This window comes from Musca autumnalis, unplaced genomic scaffold (assembly GCF_047663935.1).
Source record: "Musca autumnalis isolate F117 unplaced genomic scaffold, ASM4766393v1 scaffold_1, whole genome shotgun sequence".
Taxonomy (NCBI): Eukaryota; Metazoa; Arthropoda; class Insecta; order Diptera; family Muscidae; genus Musca; species Musca autumnalis.
In genome coordinates, this window is record NW_027411644.1 from 84,652,798 (window position 1) to 84,669,691 (window position 16,894).

The window sequence follows — 16,894 nt, forward strand, 5'->3', positions numbered from 1 at the left end:
TGGACTTACCCCCGAAAAAAATTGTATTGTCGTAAAGGGGATCCTAATTTTCCTAATTTTGTGTGGGAGGTGGCCGAAGGAGTGGACCTATATAATCCATATTCGAAACCGATCAATGCCTCTATATAATACTACAATATGCAAAATTATGACAAATTCGGTTACTACCATCGAAAGGCATCGTGCGCACCATTCTAGCGAAAAATTTTGAATTTTTGTGGGTGAGGTACCGGAAGGAGTGGACGAATTAGGCTCATCTTCAAACTTAAACTAAATTTGGACGAAAATTACGAATGCTACACTTTGGATCCGATTAGTTGTTTCGTTCGAGAGTTATCGTGCGCACCAGAAGGACGGATATTCTTAAATCGATTTCAAGTTGCCTGAAACAGATTTCGTCCAAACACACTTGTAGTGTAAACCCATTATTTCGATGAGGCACATGTTTGGTCGTATCAAAGTGTATATACCCAGCAAAAAAATCATTACCAAATAATGGGTTTTCATAGTAATTTTTAGTAGTCGTAACAACTTACAAAACTCCCTACTAACCCATTTTTTTAACAAGGGCATGTCGCTCTGATTATCTTGTTATACTATAACCACTAGAATAACTATTTATTCTATGGCCACTAGAAGTTGAAATATAAGGTAAAAAAATATGTTATATTTTTAGAACATATTAATATGTCATATTTTTTATTTTTTATCTGCTGGATTTGATCTAATTTGTAGCCGAACACACTACACACTGCGCTACACGTATGGACATTAAGGGTTGTTTGAAAGCTTACATGTGCACCACCAATTTTTCTTAATTTTCATTTCGACGGTGAGCATTGAACACACAACCCTTGGAGCTGTAGTTGGACACAATAACTACTTACTTAGTAAGGATCATAGTAAGTAGTTATTTTTGTTTACATTACTATGTAATGGGTTACATAATAACTAAAAGATCCTGAGTTTGGCTTGCTATGCAAAAAACAAAAAACCCCTTTAAAAAACCCCCGCAAACGATTAAAGGTTCATGATTTTCGAATCTGCACGTGAAATGTTCGCACTCTTTAAAGAGAATGTGCAGTTTAAAAGAAGAGAATGAGCATAAGTTTGGTTGCAGTTTTGTAGTTGGTCGGAAGTTAGAACATTATTTGCGCTCATGCACCAACTGAAGACATGAATGGGTAGACCAAATACATATTTTACGAGCGTTTAGAAGAAACACATGACCGTTGTCATGCCTATGACATTAAAATAATTCTAGGCCAAAGTGGAAGGGAGAATATCTTTGGCTTAACAGTCGGAAACATCTGACAAAGGAATGAGATTGATAGACTTCGCAGCTCACAGCTGCAAAATCCATACTTGAACCCATCCATTAATGAACCCGTAGTATGACATATTGGGCTACTCTACAATAAGTAGCAACGCGTAGCGCATAAAACATCAAACTGATGACTTTGGCACAGGCACATCTTCCTGTAGTGATCAGCAAGGTAAATTGGTAACTGATACAGATATTGTGCTTGGGTTATAGAAATAGTGCTTTTCCAAACTGTTGGTATCCAATACTAGCGAAGACGACGAAGATATTTCAGATCCAATCCCTGAAGATAGTATTGAATGTATACCGACCGGTCAAGATGAGGCAAAGACAACAATAAACCGGCTGAAGAATAATAAGTCAGCCGAGCTGTTCAAAACCGAAGTCGACACGCAGATAAAATGTATGCTAGTTAGCTAGTTAGCATCATCTAGCAAAAATTTGCGTCTACAAGCTACAAGCTGTGTAATGTGCGTCTACAAGCTGTTGCTATAGAAACATAGATGTGCTCCCTATTTCTTATAAGATAGTGTCAGGGATATTGGGGGAATGACTATAGCCTATGGTCAATGAAATAATTGCTCCATACCAATGCGGCTTTAGACCTGGCAAATCCACCATTAACCAGATAGTATTTACCCAGCGATAAATCCTGAAAAAGTCCCAGGAGATGCAGCTGCATTTGATATCTCCTTAGGCTCATAGGTATTCCAAGCCATGTCTGAATTTGGTACCCCCGCAAAGCTCATTCGGTTTTGTAAGATGACATTAACCGTTCCGCAGTTAAATGGGACAGAAAGAATCACTCCAAACAGTTCAGTACCACGTCATGAGAATAAGCGATAATGAATCCGGTTAAAAGGCTATAAATACGGGCCGCAAACTGGAAGGTCAAGGCTTTGATTGAGTAAACAAAAGGAAGACGAGATCGGAAAAAACGCGGTATTCCACATTGGAGGAATAAAGCAACAAATAGTGTGGAATGGAAGTCTTTTCTTAGTTCGGGTTATATGACATTGTTCTGTAGAGGTCTAAGTAAGTAAGTAAGTGAGTAAATAAGGTGTATGTTTTTGTTAAGTTTTGAGCAATTTAGCTACATTCGGTGACCGAACTATCTGCAGTTTAAAATTTGAGGTTCCCAGGATCACAAAACTTCTCTCCTAAAAATTGGCATAGGAATATACTTTCTTATACTTTCTTGGAATATACTTTAAAAAAAGGACTCCACAGTATAGAGCCATATTGTGAAGTAGGTCGAACCAGGCTAACGAATAAGCGAATTCCTTAGACCAGTACTTAATAAACCCTAGCACGGACTTTGCTTTATATACACAATTTTACCAAATGTTGTTTAAAGACTAGGTTTTGATGTGGTTAAAACCTTCCGAAAAATCGGGTGGTACCGTTATATAGGGATTATATCAAATCGTGGACTTAAAGCAATAATTCGAATGGCTAAATACCAAATTTAAGTCATTTCGGTTGGATAATGTGGCTAAAATCTTCAAAGTATCGAAAATCGGACGGAACAGTTCTATGAGGGCTATATCAAAACGTGTTTTCGTACTAAAATGTATCAAAATATGTTTTTGTACTAAAATTGATCCGCATACGACAACTCCTTCTTTTTTTGGCCACCGTTGATATAAACTCGCGACATAGTGCAGCACAAGGATAACCTCTCTGTATAAATTGGAGTAGCACAGAAGAATAGACCGCCTAGAATCTATCTTGATTTCGGATGGTCTGCATACCCGCCATAGTAAGTCCGTAAATTTCGGAATTTCAACTTCTTTAAAAGTTTGTAGAAAAGAGAGGAAACATATAATTTAGCTTGAGACTATACTCTGTCCGATTGTAATATCTTGTGTCTTATTTCTTCCCATTCTTGTGATTTCGCCACAACTGAAATTAACTTACTTCTAATTAACAACTTAAACTTAATAGCTAATCATTCTCGACTTTTGTTTACTTATAGATATTCCATTGGAGCAAAACGCGTCGAACGATACAATATTACACTGGAACAACGCGCACAATGCTGTTGCTATCATACCTCTGACATGGCATTGTGATGTATAGAATTCGATTTGGGCCGTTCACATATCACTACCCTTGTGGTGCCCTTGTTGGAGCGTCTCGATACAGTCAATGAGGTGGTTAGGGTGCGCATAGAATCACAGCTATTATGTAAACGTCTTCCCACGGTGTGGCAACGGTTTGTAGTGGAATTATGACGATATGATTTACAGCAGCAGGTAAACCATTTGAATGGAGGAAAGCGACTGTAAAGATGACAAGCGAAAAAGAGGAAGACAAGAAAAGGAAAATGATTTCAAATTAACAAGCATGAAAAGTAGTTCTGAGTCTATTTCTGTGTGTCTTATAATAACACCAGCACCTCCTCCAACTTACCTTAATGTCCTAAACACTGTCGATGAGAAGAGACAATAAATCAATGGATTTGCCGCCGAATTGAGCGGTGCCAAACTTTGTATAAACGTAGCAATGGCAATGTTCGTTTGTGTCTGTGGAATATGGCCAAAAACCTGCAGCAAATCAAAGATAATATACGGTGACCAGCAAACAATGAAAACAATGACAATGACGAATGTCATTTTAACCGTTTTCACCTTGGCCCGAGGTATAATGCCACGACTACTGGCTCTCCGTGCCGTTGCGTTATTGCCAAAACCTGCCCTTTCGGCAGGCACAAAAATCGAACCTTTAGCCCATATCGTCTTTACGATAATGGCATAACAGGCCGAGATGATGAGGGCAGGAAATGCAAAAAGTGTTGCCGATACTAGGCCCATGTAGATTTGCCAAGACAGCGGTGAACCTAATTCAATCCAACATTGTGTTTGTCCTTGTACCAGTTTTTCTTCGTACAGCATTAGTATGGGCAGGGAGAATAAGGCAGAGACTATCCATGCACCGGCCACAAGATGGCGTGCTCGTTTCCCTGTAAGAGAATAAAATATAGAAAAGGAGGTGAAAATTAAAGAAAAACGTTCTATTTGATTTTATTTGACAATTGAATGAATATTTACATCTAATAAATCAAAATAAAGCTGTTCGTCATAATAATATGAAATGGTAGAAACGTACTGCAAATTTGGGATCATTATCATTTTTAACTTACATGATTTGGAAAAATTCATTGGATGCGTAATAGCATCGTATCTGTCAATACTCATGGCTACCAGGACATACGTTGAGGAATACGTAACACACACCTGCGAAAAACGTATAATTTTACAGGCAACATTTCCAGCGCGCCATGATATTGTTATGCGCCAAATAATATCTGTCAGTACATTCAACAAGCCAACACAGAGGTCTGAAAAGAATGAAAAGAAAAAGACGAAGGAAAAAGTAAGATTAATACTTTTTTACATTTAATAATTTACTTAAAGACTTAATTTTTTAAACACTTTTTAGATGGCGAATTTTTGAAATATTTTTATTTTTAAATTTTTATTTACTATTTGTATGTAAGTTAAGCTTAATCTCATATTTGTTGTTTTCAAATTTAAAAACAACAAGTTTAAAGTGGGATGTAGTTAAAATTGATTACTTTAGGGGATGGCAGAGAAGACTAGGTTCGTCCAACGCCACTTGGACTCATCAGTACTCTTAGTTCTTTGTATTGAACAAAATAATTTTTAAATGAAAAATATTTAAGTTGTGGTTAACGTTTTTAAAGACTTGTATTTTTTGATTCACATTTCCTTAGGACTGGATTTTAAGATGTGGATTTTTGAAATATTTTTAAACGTGGATTTTTATACCCTCAGAATTTACGCTAACGAGGGTATATACACTTTCAAATGTGTATATACACTGCAAAATGTGCCTCATCGAAATAATGGTTTTAGACCCCAGTTTGTTTGGACGAAATATGTTTCAGACTGTTTGGAGTCGATTTAGCCATGTCCGTCTGCCTGTCTGGTTGGTGCGCACGATAACTCTCGAACGAAGTAACCGAGAAGTTTAAGTTCGAAGATGGGCCATATTAGGGTACCTCCCCTTCAAAAGTTCCAAATTGTTCGTTAAAGTTTTGTTCACGATAACTCTCGAATTGGTCATAACTTTGGACATATTTCTACGAGACATAGGTCAAATTCCTTCGGGTACTTCCCACACAAAATTTCCGAAAAGTTTAAGACATCCTCTCGAATTTTTGTTGTAACTACTTGTATTCGTTGCCCCATTACGACGGTGCAAGTTTTTATACCCTACACCACTATGTGGGGAGGGTATTATAAGTTGGTTTTGGCCAAAAAGTTTGTAACGCATCGAAATAATGGTCGTAGACCCATACTTACCAAAATGAATGTCTCGACGAGCTGAGTCGATCTGGCTATGTGTGTCCGTCCGTCAGTCCGTCCGTCTGTCCGTCTGTCCGTCTGTCCATCTAAACCTTGTAATCACGCTACAGGTCGCAATTTTGATCGGATCGTCACGAAATTTTGGATGTTGATGGGGGTCCCGGAGGGGAAGAAGCCTATTGATTTTGGTGATGGTCGGATAATATTTAGGGGTCGGAAAGGGCAAAAAACTTAGGTGGATAAAAAGACAACGTTTTTTTCAAAGCGAATATCTCAGCTTCTACATGGGGTATACCAAAAGCAAAACCTGACAATAAAAGTAGAAAATATCACCTTTCTATGATGTAAAGTAGGTGCTCGTAGGTGATCAAACAACGAAGATATCACAATAGTTGCAAATAAAACCCCAATTTTCATTTTTGCGATTTTAATTATATTGACGAATATCACAACTTTGGTTGGAAACTTTCCAGAAGCATAGCCTGACTATGAAAGTAGAAGATCCCGTCTTTACAATGACGTAAACTAGGTCGGCGTAGGTAACCAAATAACGGAGATATCGCAATAGTCGTTAATACATCCCATTTATCCATTTTTTGGAAATCAAGCTACAGGTCCCAATTTTGATCGAATCGTCACGAAATTTTGAGGGTTAATGGGGGTCTCACAGAGGAAGAAACCTATTGATTTTGGCGATGGTCGGATAATATTTAGGGGTCGGAATGGGCAAAAAACTTATTTGGAAAAAAGTCAACATTTTATTTCAAAGCCAATATCTCTGTTTATTTAAGAGGTATATCAAAAGCAAAACCTGGCAAGGAAAGTAGAAAATATCACCATTACAACGATGTAAAGTAGGTTGTCGTAGGTGGTAAAATAGCAGAGATATGGCAATAGACGATAATGCATCCCATTTTCCGATTTTTTTGTAATCGCGCCACAGGTCGCAATTTTGATCGGATCGTCACGAAGTTTTGTGGGTTAATGGGGGTCCCACAGAGGAAGAAGCCTACTGATTTTAATGATGGTCGGATAATATTAAGGGGTCGGAATGGGCAAAAACTTATTTGGAGAATGTCAACGTTTTATTTCAAAGTCAATATCTCTGTTTATTTAAGAGGTGTATCAAAAGCAAAACCTGGCAAGGAAAGTAGAAAATATCACCTTTACAATGATGTAAAGTAGGTTGTCGTAGCTGCTCAAACAACAGAGATATCGCAATAGTCGTTAATGCATCCCATTTTCCGATTTTTTGTAACTACGCTACAGGTCGCAATTTTGATCGGATCGTCACGAAGTTTTTGGAATTTTATGCGGGTCCCACAGAGGAAGATGGATTATCTTCCCTAAAATAAATGTTTACCAGTGAAAAGCTTATGCACAGGGGTTGTGGTGTAGGGTATCACATGGTCGGCCCCGTCCCGACTATAGCCTTTGCTCACTTGTTTTTTTTTGGAAAATGGCCTGAAAGCTGTAAAAACCCACTATAGCATGTTGCGGATGTGGCGCGCGGCAGCTATCGAACGGATAAACCGATTCGATCCAAAATTTGACACTCGTAATATTTTGCTCAGAGTTAAATCAAGTTCTAAGAAGGGCCTTATTGGTCAATTTCTTTGGGTACCTCCCCATAGTAGTTCAAAACTTTTCGCTAAAATAGTGTGCACGATAACTCTCGAAGGCAATAACAATTTGGTCCATACTTTGGACATCGCAATATTTCTACGAAACATAGAGCAGGTTAGAATATGGACTATATATTTATGTTAACTCCTTCGGATACCTCCCACTAAATTTTGAAAAATCGTTTTGATTTTTCTTGGTTGATTTTCACGTTGCATTCAAGGCCCTACTAAAAGTTTTTTCAACAGCATGTCCATACTTCTTAGGAAAATGGCCCGCAAACTGTAAAAAACCCCTACGGCCAGAATGTGTATGGGCTGGTGCGCACGACAACTCCCGAACCGAATACTGTGTTGGTCCACACTTTGCATATCGTAATATTTATTCGAATATTAGATGAAATTCGAAGATGATGCTCATAGGTCCACTCCTGCCGGTACCACCCCCACAAAAGTTCCAAAATATTCGCTAAAATGGTAAGAGCAATATCTCATAAACGGATCAACCGATTTGTTCCAAACTTTGGATGAAATTCGGAGATGGTGCTTATAGGTCCACTCCTTCCAGTACCTACCCCACAAAAGTTCGAAAATATTCGCTAAAATGGTAAGCGCAATATCTCATAAACTGAGCAACCGATTTGGTCTAACTTTGGATTTCGAAAGATTTTGTCAAACTCGTTTATGTTCAAAAGTGGGACCTATCGGTCCATTATTTAGGGTACCACCCACACAAATGATCAACATTTTTGATACTTTTTATACTGATAATTTTTTACTTGTTTTCTTTAAGCACGTGCATTTTTAAATTCGATTTTTAAATACTGAAATTAAAAAATTCGTAAATTTCTTAAATTAATTTTTTTAAACGTTATAATATTCAATACGTTGTTTTTTAATATAATTTTAAAGCGTTATTTTTTTTTGAAGAAGATTTTTAAGTAGTGTATTTTTAGATAATTTTTTAAAGACGTGGTGTTTTAAAAACAATTTTTAAATTTAATTTATATTTTTTTAAGGACGTGATTTTTTTTTTAAAGAAATGGATGTTATTAATGGATATGATTATTTTTTTACTTGTGTTCTTTATGACTTGAATTTTTAAATAAAATTTTTAAGCACGTGAATTTTTAAATACGATTTTTAAACACTGGAATTTAAAAAGACGTAAAATTTTTTAAATTAATTTTTTTTTATACATTAAAATATTCAATACGTTGTTTTTTAAATTATATTTATATTAAAGCGTTGACTTTTTTTTTTGAATAAAATTTTAAAGACGTGGTGTTTCAAATTAAATTAAATTTAAATATTTAATTTATATTTTTTTAAAGATGTTAATTTTTTAAAGGAAATTGATATTATTAATTGATTTTTTTAAACTCATGTTTTTTTAATAATTCTCTTAAAGAAGTGGATTATTAAAATTTATTTTAATAATTTATAAGACGTGGATTTTTAAAATAATTTTTTGAAATATTTTTTAATGTTTTTTCAAATATGCTTTAATAACTTATTTAAAGACGTGGATTTTCAAAATAAATTATTTTAAAGATGTGGATTTTTAATATAGTCTTTGATATTTAAAATTCAAAATTAAAACGTGGATATTGAAAAAAAGAAGACGTGGACTTTTAGAATATTTTTCTCAAGACGGTAATTATACCCTATACCACAATGTGGAAAAGGGTATTATAAGTTTGTTTTGGTAAAAATTCATGTAACACCGCGAAATATTCGTCGGAGACCCCCAATGTGGTATACCAATCTTCATATCTCGACGAGATAAAGCGATTTTGAGATGTGTGTCCGTCCGTCCCTCCGTCCGTCCGTCCGTCCGTCTGTCCATTATAAATTGTAAACACGCTCCAGGCCGCAATTATGGACCGATCGTCACGAAATTTTGTATGGAGGTCGGTTTCAGGCCAGAATAGATCCCTATTCTTATTGGTGATGATCGAGAAATATTTAGCGGGTGAAATGGACCAAAAACATAATTTTTGTCCAATTTTGTAGCGGCTCTGTAGGTCGCAATAACAGTCCGATCAACCCGAAATTTTAAATATGGTAAGAGTATATGACAAAGAAGTAGCTTGCAATTTGAGATGCCGATCAGATAATATTTAGATGGTTAAATGGACCAGAACTTTTGTGTGAAAATTGTCAAAAATTTTAATATACAGCTTATATCTTTGTTCCTTAAAGACACATACTTCCCTTTTGAGTTATATTTGGAAGACGATCTCTTGACCTTTGCACTGAAGTCGATTACGTTGATGTAAGTGATCAGATAACAGAGATACAGCCTAATATATCCAGTTTTTTGTTTGTAGTGTAGTAATTTACACTGTAGAGGTCGCAATTATAGCTCAATAGTCACGAAATTTTGCACGAGGTAAGAGTTTAGGTGGAAGAAAATGTCTATAAGTTTGCATGATGATCTGATATTATTTAGGGGGTGACATAGACCATTGCTTTTGTATGAAAAATATAAAAATTTTATTTTTGGTCCATATTTTAATTCCTGGAGGGCATATACCGGCAATGTAGCCTACATATGGAATAATAACTACCGACCTTTCCCCTGATGCAAATTGCAATAATGTGTCTGCTAGATAACGGGCCTACTACCTAATATATAATGGGTTTTGTGTAGAGAACAAAATTTTTCTCCCATGCTACAAATTGTCTTTATCATGACACAGCAATTTTCAGTTCAGTTGTCAAATTGGATTTTTTATACAAATATTGCAACATGGGGTTGCCTCGCCACCTATTTTTTACCTCAGGATTTAGGGTAAAGGGGATACAACACTATACGACCAAAGATGTCTCTCATCGAAATATTGGTTTTAGACCCCAGGCATGTTTGGACGGAATTCGTTTCAGACAATTTGGAGTCTATTTAAACCTATGCCGGTCTACATCTTCACACAAAATTCGGAAAAGGGAAATTTAAGAGTCCTCTCGAATAGTTTTGAATTTTTTTCAGCAGATTGGTCGAAACTTTACACATCGTGTTATTTCATCCAGTCATGTGTCAGGTTGGAATATGGACTATATCGGTCCGTCCTTCGAGTACCTCCCACACAAAATTTCGGAAAAGTGCAGTTTTAGGACCCGTATCGGATCTATTTGATTGTGTTTTTTTGAAGAAGGTTCTTTTCTCGGTCCCTATTGTGGTCCCTTTTCAGGGGTAAGTCATACTTCCTGAGATAATAGTCCAGAAGTTCCAAAAACCCCTGCCGGCTTCAACTAAAATTACAAATCTAAAAAAATAATTCTCAAACTTTTTCAAAACTCAGAAGTTAGCTTACTAAAATTGATTTTGTATAGCCCCATATTACGATACCTACAGATTCCACGTATTTTGAAGCAAACTCGTGTTACCGTTAGCACAGCTGAATTATACTATCTTCTTTGCTGTGTAATTGAGTGTGAATAATTTTGGGATTTATAAATTTGTTTGCATGCAAAATTTAATTTCTATTTTCGAAGCATATGTGAGGTACAAGTGCACAATTTTGGACGATAGATTCAATAAACTCGCAATTTCCCAATTATCAAATAGACCAAACTGCATGGTATATATATTTATTTATTTTAGGTGTATTCAAAAAAGGAACTTGATATTCGAAGACAATTTGAACATGTAGCAGGAGGGGCTAATCAATATGTATTTTCCAATGTTCGAATATTTTTTTTAGAAATGTATAATTTATATATTTTTCCACAAACATCCCAGTAAAGACAATGGAGGCTTCTCTTATATCAATGGATTCATATTATGTTATTGATATGTGACCTAGTTTTTATCGCCGAGTCCGAACGGCGTGTCCTAAGTTATCACTTGTAGAGACGTTTCTCATGGCTGAAATATTCAGGAAATATCGCCAACAATACTAAGGGGTATTTTGCCACCGTTGACAATTTGATGGGAATCGAACTCGGACATTCAGCGTGCAAGGCGGTTGCACATAGCTAATTCCTACAGGTTGTGGTGTAGGGTATCACATGGTCGGCCCCGTCCGACTATAGCCTTTGCTTACTTGTTTTTTAAATAAGTTTTTAAAGACGAGGAATTTGAGAATATCTCTATTAAAAATGTGATTTAAAAAGGTGGTTTAAGACCAGGATTAAAAAAAGATTTTAAGACGTTGATTTTTAAAACATTTTTTCAAAATCGTGAATTTTAAATTTTTTTCAAAGATATTTCTAAAAATAATTCATAGCAGAATATATACTACATGTGAAGCACACATGGGAAATACCCAATTTGGGTTTAAAGAAGGAATGGGCACAAGAGAAGCATTATACTGCATTCAAGTTGTAACACAGAAATGTAGAGATGCCCAGAAGGATGTGTTCATGTGTTTTATTGACTATGAAAAGGCATTCGACACCGTCAAACATGACAAATTAATAGAAATCTTGAATACTATTGGAATACCAGAAAACGAACTCCAGTGCATTAAAAGTCTTTATTGGAATCAGTCGGCACGAATTGACGTAAGTGGAGAACCCACAAAAGAAATTGCCATATCAAGGGGTGTTAGACAGGGATGCCTTTTATCTCCCCTGTTATTCAACGTGTATTCAGAGAAAATATTCCAAGAAACACTCGAAGGAGAAAACATCGGAATCAGAATTCATGGGAAACTAATCAACAATATAAGGTATGCGGACGATGCTACGTTACTGGCAGGGAGCATATCCGGTCTACAAAAACTAGTAGAGAAACTGGCACGTGTAAGTGAGAAATATGGTCTTAAAATCAACATGAAGAAGACGAAGTACATGATCATTAGCAGAAAAAATCCCCATGCTGAGGTGAACTTAAAAGTACAAGGTACACAAATAGAAAGAGTGAGAACCTTTAAATATCTTGGGATGTTAATAAACGACAAATGGGATCCCTCGAAAGAAATAAAAAGTCGAATAGAGATGGCGCGAGATGCTTTCTGTAAATATAGTAAAACCCTGAAAAGTCATGACATAAATATAACAACAAAAATACGTTTTATAAAATGTTATGTTTGGTCGGTGCTGTTATATGGAACAGAAGTTTGGACGCTCAAATCCTCTGATGAAAGAAAATTGGAATCCTTTGAAATATGGATTTACCGGCGAGTACTGAAAATACCATGGACTGCGAAATTTTCTAATGACGAAGTACTAAGAAGGATAAATATAAGCCGGCAATTAATAACAACTATAAAAAGGCGCAAAATAGCGTATCTGGGACATGTATTAAGGAACAACAAATACATAATTTTACAAGCAATTCTGAAGGGAAAAATTGAAGGAAGGCCAGCTAGAGGAAGGAAAGAAACATCCTGGCTCAAAAATATCATGGACTGGACAGGTTATACCAACGAAACCGATCTGCTGAATGCTGCAAAACACAGAGAGCTGACAACCACTATACAATAAGATAATAATTAAAATGCGATAAATATTAAAAAAAGATGAATTGTACGATCACTTATATCCGGATAACGGATGAGTAAATAAAGAAGAAGAAGAAACTTTAAAATGCTTTTTTGATATTGGACGTGGATATTTAAAATAATTTTTATAAATACGTGAAAGTTTGTGAAAGTCTTCTATAGGGAAGATGACCTTGCGAAACTCTTGTATATAAGAAGAAGGCATTTGAAAGTTTTTTTATATGGGAAAAAGACGTTTTGAAGGTCTTCTATAGGGAAGGAAGACATTTCGAAGGTTTTTATATGAGAAAAATACTTTTTGAAGGTCTTCTCTACGAGAAGAAGACATTTGGAGGTTTTCTACACAGGAAGAAGACCATTTAAAGGACTTCGATAGGGAAAGAAGATCTTTCGAAGACTTTTGAAGGCGTTCTATGTAAGAAGAATACCTTGCAAGATCTTTTGTGCGGGAAGAATACCTTGCACGATCTTCTGTGTGGTAAGGAGACCTTTCTTAAGACTTCTATATGGGAAAAATACCTTTTAAAGCATTTGTAAAAAATCTTCTATAAAAAAGAGGACCTTTTGGAAGTGTTCTATATGGGCAGAAGACCGTTTGAAGGTCTTCTATATGGGAAGAAGACTTTTTCCATGTCTTCTATACAAGAAGAAGATTTTTTATGGTTTTCTATACAGGAAGAATACCATTTATAGAACTTCAAGAGTGAAAGAAGACATTTTGAGAGTCTTCTATATGGGATAAACACTTTTTGAAGGTCTTCTATATGTGAAGAAGTCCTTTCGAAAGTATTCATTACATAAAGAAAACCTTTTGAAGGTATTTTATGTGGAAGAAGACTTTTGAAGGTCTTCTGTAAGAAGAAGTCCTTGCGAAGATCTTTATACAGCAAGAAAACCTTTTTTTGGACTGATTCGTATGAAAAATTCGAGAGTACTTACAACAAAAATCAAAGGGATTTGAAGGCCAAATTGTTGACCGATTCGGCTGATATCCTAGAGTTATCACTCCAGCCACTACAAATAGTGCCATAGGGCGTTTTCACAGCTTTTTTGTTAGGAAATATGGACTTGCCCCTAAAAAAAAGTACACTGTCGTAATGAGGGCAGCGAATGCAAGTTGTTATAAAAAGAAGCAAAAAGATTCGACCAGCAGACATTAGACTGCACTTTTCCCAAATTTTGTGTGGGAGGTACTCGAAGGATAACATATAGTCCATACTAGCAAAATACCCGCTACTTCGTATGCGGAAAAGGATTTATATACAAATAACAATATTTAATATGAAAATGGTGGACACTGACATTTTTGATGTATTTTAATTTTTTAATGATATTTAATTTTATTTTAGTACTGTTCGTATACCTGTAGTTTGAATTTCCAAAAACGGATCTTATCGCACATCAACAGGGTATGATATCAAAATGTAGAAAACTCATATTAAAAGATGTTACTGTATGCGCACGCTTTGACATGGATTACCTCTATATAACATTTTAATTTAGGTTTTTTTGTTCTCTTGTAAAACAAGAAAACAATATTGTTCAACGTATCTTTGACTTTTTGATTTCAGTGCATTATTAAGAAACCGCCTTCATGTTAACATGAAAGCAATAGTACACTATTCAACACAATTTTTATAATCCATGGTCTTACATGTAGAAACATTTCATAAATTGTACCAAATTTAGTACCATTTAGTACTTTTCGTACACATAAGTACCAAATTCAAAAAACTATCTCAATTCTACACTCCTTAAGTAATCTTAATTCTAAATTTCTGGATCCAAGCTCTATCCGTTCACCCAAAACCAAATTTTACCAAATTAGTACCATTTAGTACTTTTCACACCCAATAAGTACCAATTTCCAAAACTACCACAATCATATACTCTAACAGTAATCTTGTTTCCAAATTTCAGAATTACATCTCTATCCGTTCAATCAAATCCAATTAGTAAAAAATTTAGTACATTTTAAGTACGAATTTTCAAAAATACCTCCATATCTCAATCCTACACTTTAACTGTAATCTTTATTCCAAATGTGAGGATTCCAACTCCATCCGTTCTCCAAAATAAAAATTGTACCAAATGTAGTACCATTTAGTAGTTTTAGTACACATAAGTATTAAATTCCAAAACCACTCCACATCTCAATCCTCCACACTAACAGTAATTTTATTTCCAAATTTCAAGATTCCCCTCTATCCATTCACCCAAATCCAAATTGTACCAAATTTAGTTCCGTTTAGTACTTTTCGAACACATAAGTACGAATTTCCAAAACTACCTCAATCCTATACTCCAATAGTAATCATTATTCCAAATTTTAGTTTCCCCAAATCCAAATTTTACGAAATTTAGTACCATTTAGTATTTTTCATACACATATGTAAGTACGAATTTCCAAAGCTACCTCCATATCTCAATTCTACACTTCAACAGTAATCCTAATTCCAAAACTTAAGTTTTCCAGCTCTTTTCGTGCAACTAACTACAAATTGTATCAAATTTAGTACCGGTTAGTACTTTTCGCACACATAAGTACGAATTTCTACAACTACCTCAATCCTTTACTCCAACAGTAATCATTGTTTCAAATTTCAGGATTCCACCTCTATTCATTCATCCAAATCCAGATTGTACCAAATTTAGTACCGTTTAGAACTTTTCATAGACATGAGTACGAATTTCCAATACTACCTCAATCGTACACTCCAACAGTAAAAATTATTCCAAATTTTAGTTTTCCAGCTCTATCCGTTCACTCAAATCCAAATTGTACGAAATTTAGTACCATTTAGTATTTTTCATACACATAAGTACGTGTTTCCAAAGCTACCTCCATATCTCAGTACTACACTTCAACAGTAATCCAAATTTCAAATTTAAGTTTCAACTAAATTTAAATTGTACCAAATTTAGTACCGCTTAGTTATTTTCGTACACATAAGTACGAATTTCTACAATTACCACAATCCTGTGCTCCAACAGTAATCATTATTTCCAATTTCAGGATTCCACCTCTATTCATTCATCAAAGTCCAAATTGTACAAAATTTAGTAAATTTTAGTACTTTTCGTACTGTTAAGTACGAATTTCACAGCTACCTCAATACCTAAATTCTGCACTTCAACAGTAATCCAAATTCCAAATTTCAAGTTTCCAGCTCTATCCGTTCACCCTAATCCAAGCTGTACTAAATTTAGTACCATTTAGTACTTTTCGTACACATGAGTACGAATTTTTAAAACTACCATATCTCAATCTTAACTACCATACCAATCTTAATTCCAAATTTCAGGTTACCAGCTGTATCATTTCACTCAAATACAAATTGTACTAAATTTAGTACCATTTAGTACTTTTCGTACACATGAGTCAAAACTTCACAAACCATTTCCTTTTATAAACTCCACTTCCCAACCTTCATTTCTATATCAAATTCTCAGTTTCTAGCTAAATCCGTTCAAAATATACCACTGGTACTAAATTTAGTACTTTTCGTACACTTAGAGGTCGAATTTCCAAAAACCCTGTGGTACATCTTTCTGACTCTACATCAGTGACCCTCATTCCAAATTTCTAGCTCTTCCAGTTTGCCTAATACAAAGGGTACCATATTTGGTACTTTTCGTACCCTTCCAGTTCGAATTTCCAAAAACCCAGCCTTATCTCACCCCTACACACCAACAGCAACACACGCTCAAAATTTCAAGCTTCTAGCTTTAGCCGTTTCGTCTGGGCGATGATCTGTCAGTCACTCACTCACTCATCACCAAGCTCTTTTATATATATAGATAGATTCGAACCTGATCTATGTCCCATAGAGATATTAGGATATGAAAAGTATGGGCCAAATCGGTTACTGCCTTCGAGAGTTTTCGTGCGCACCATTTTAGCGAAAATTGTTGAACTTTTGTGGGGGAGGTACCTGAAGTAGGGGACCGATATGTCCTATCTTCGAAGTTAAACTAAGCTTGGACAAAATGTTATGAACGCCAAATATTGGCCCAAATCGGCTAATCCATTCGAGAGTTATCGTGCGCTCCAACCACTACACATGGTGTCATAGGGGTTTTTTACAACTTTTGGATTATTTTCTCAGGAAGTAGAGACTTGCCGCTGATAAATCTTGTACCGTCGTAATGGGGGCCTCGAAT

General features: G+C 35.4%; 1 protein-coding gene across 1 annotated transcript in view; it reads right to left on the bottom strand.

The window, feature by feature from the left end:
* Window positions 1-212: 212 nt before the first annotated feature.
* Window positions 213-16,894, bottom strand: part of CCAP-R (Crustacean cardioactive peptide receptor) — a 264,183-nt gene continuing 247,501 nt past the window's right edge. Inside the window, exons 3-5 of the mRNA XM_073983683.1 lie at window positions 4,470-4,667; window positions 3,740-4,289; window positions 213-3,609 (exon numbers count right to left, since the gene is read on the bottom strand). Coding sequence (XP_073839784.1) covers window positions 3,375-3,609; window positions 3,740-4,289; window positions 4,470-4,667 — 983 coding nt within the window. The 3' untranslated portion in view covers window positions 213-3,374. The remainder of the gene's footprint in view (window positions 3,610-3,739; window positions 4,290-4,469; window positions 4,668-16,894) is intronic.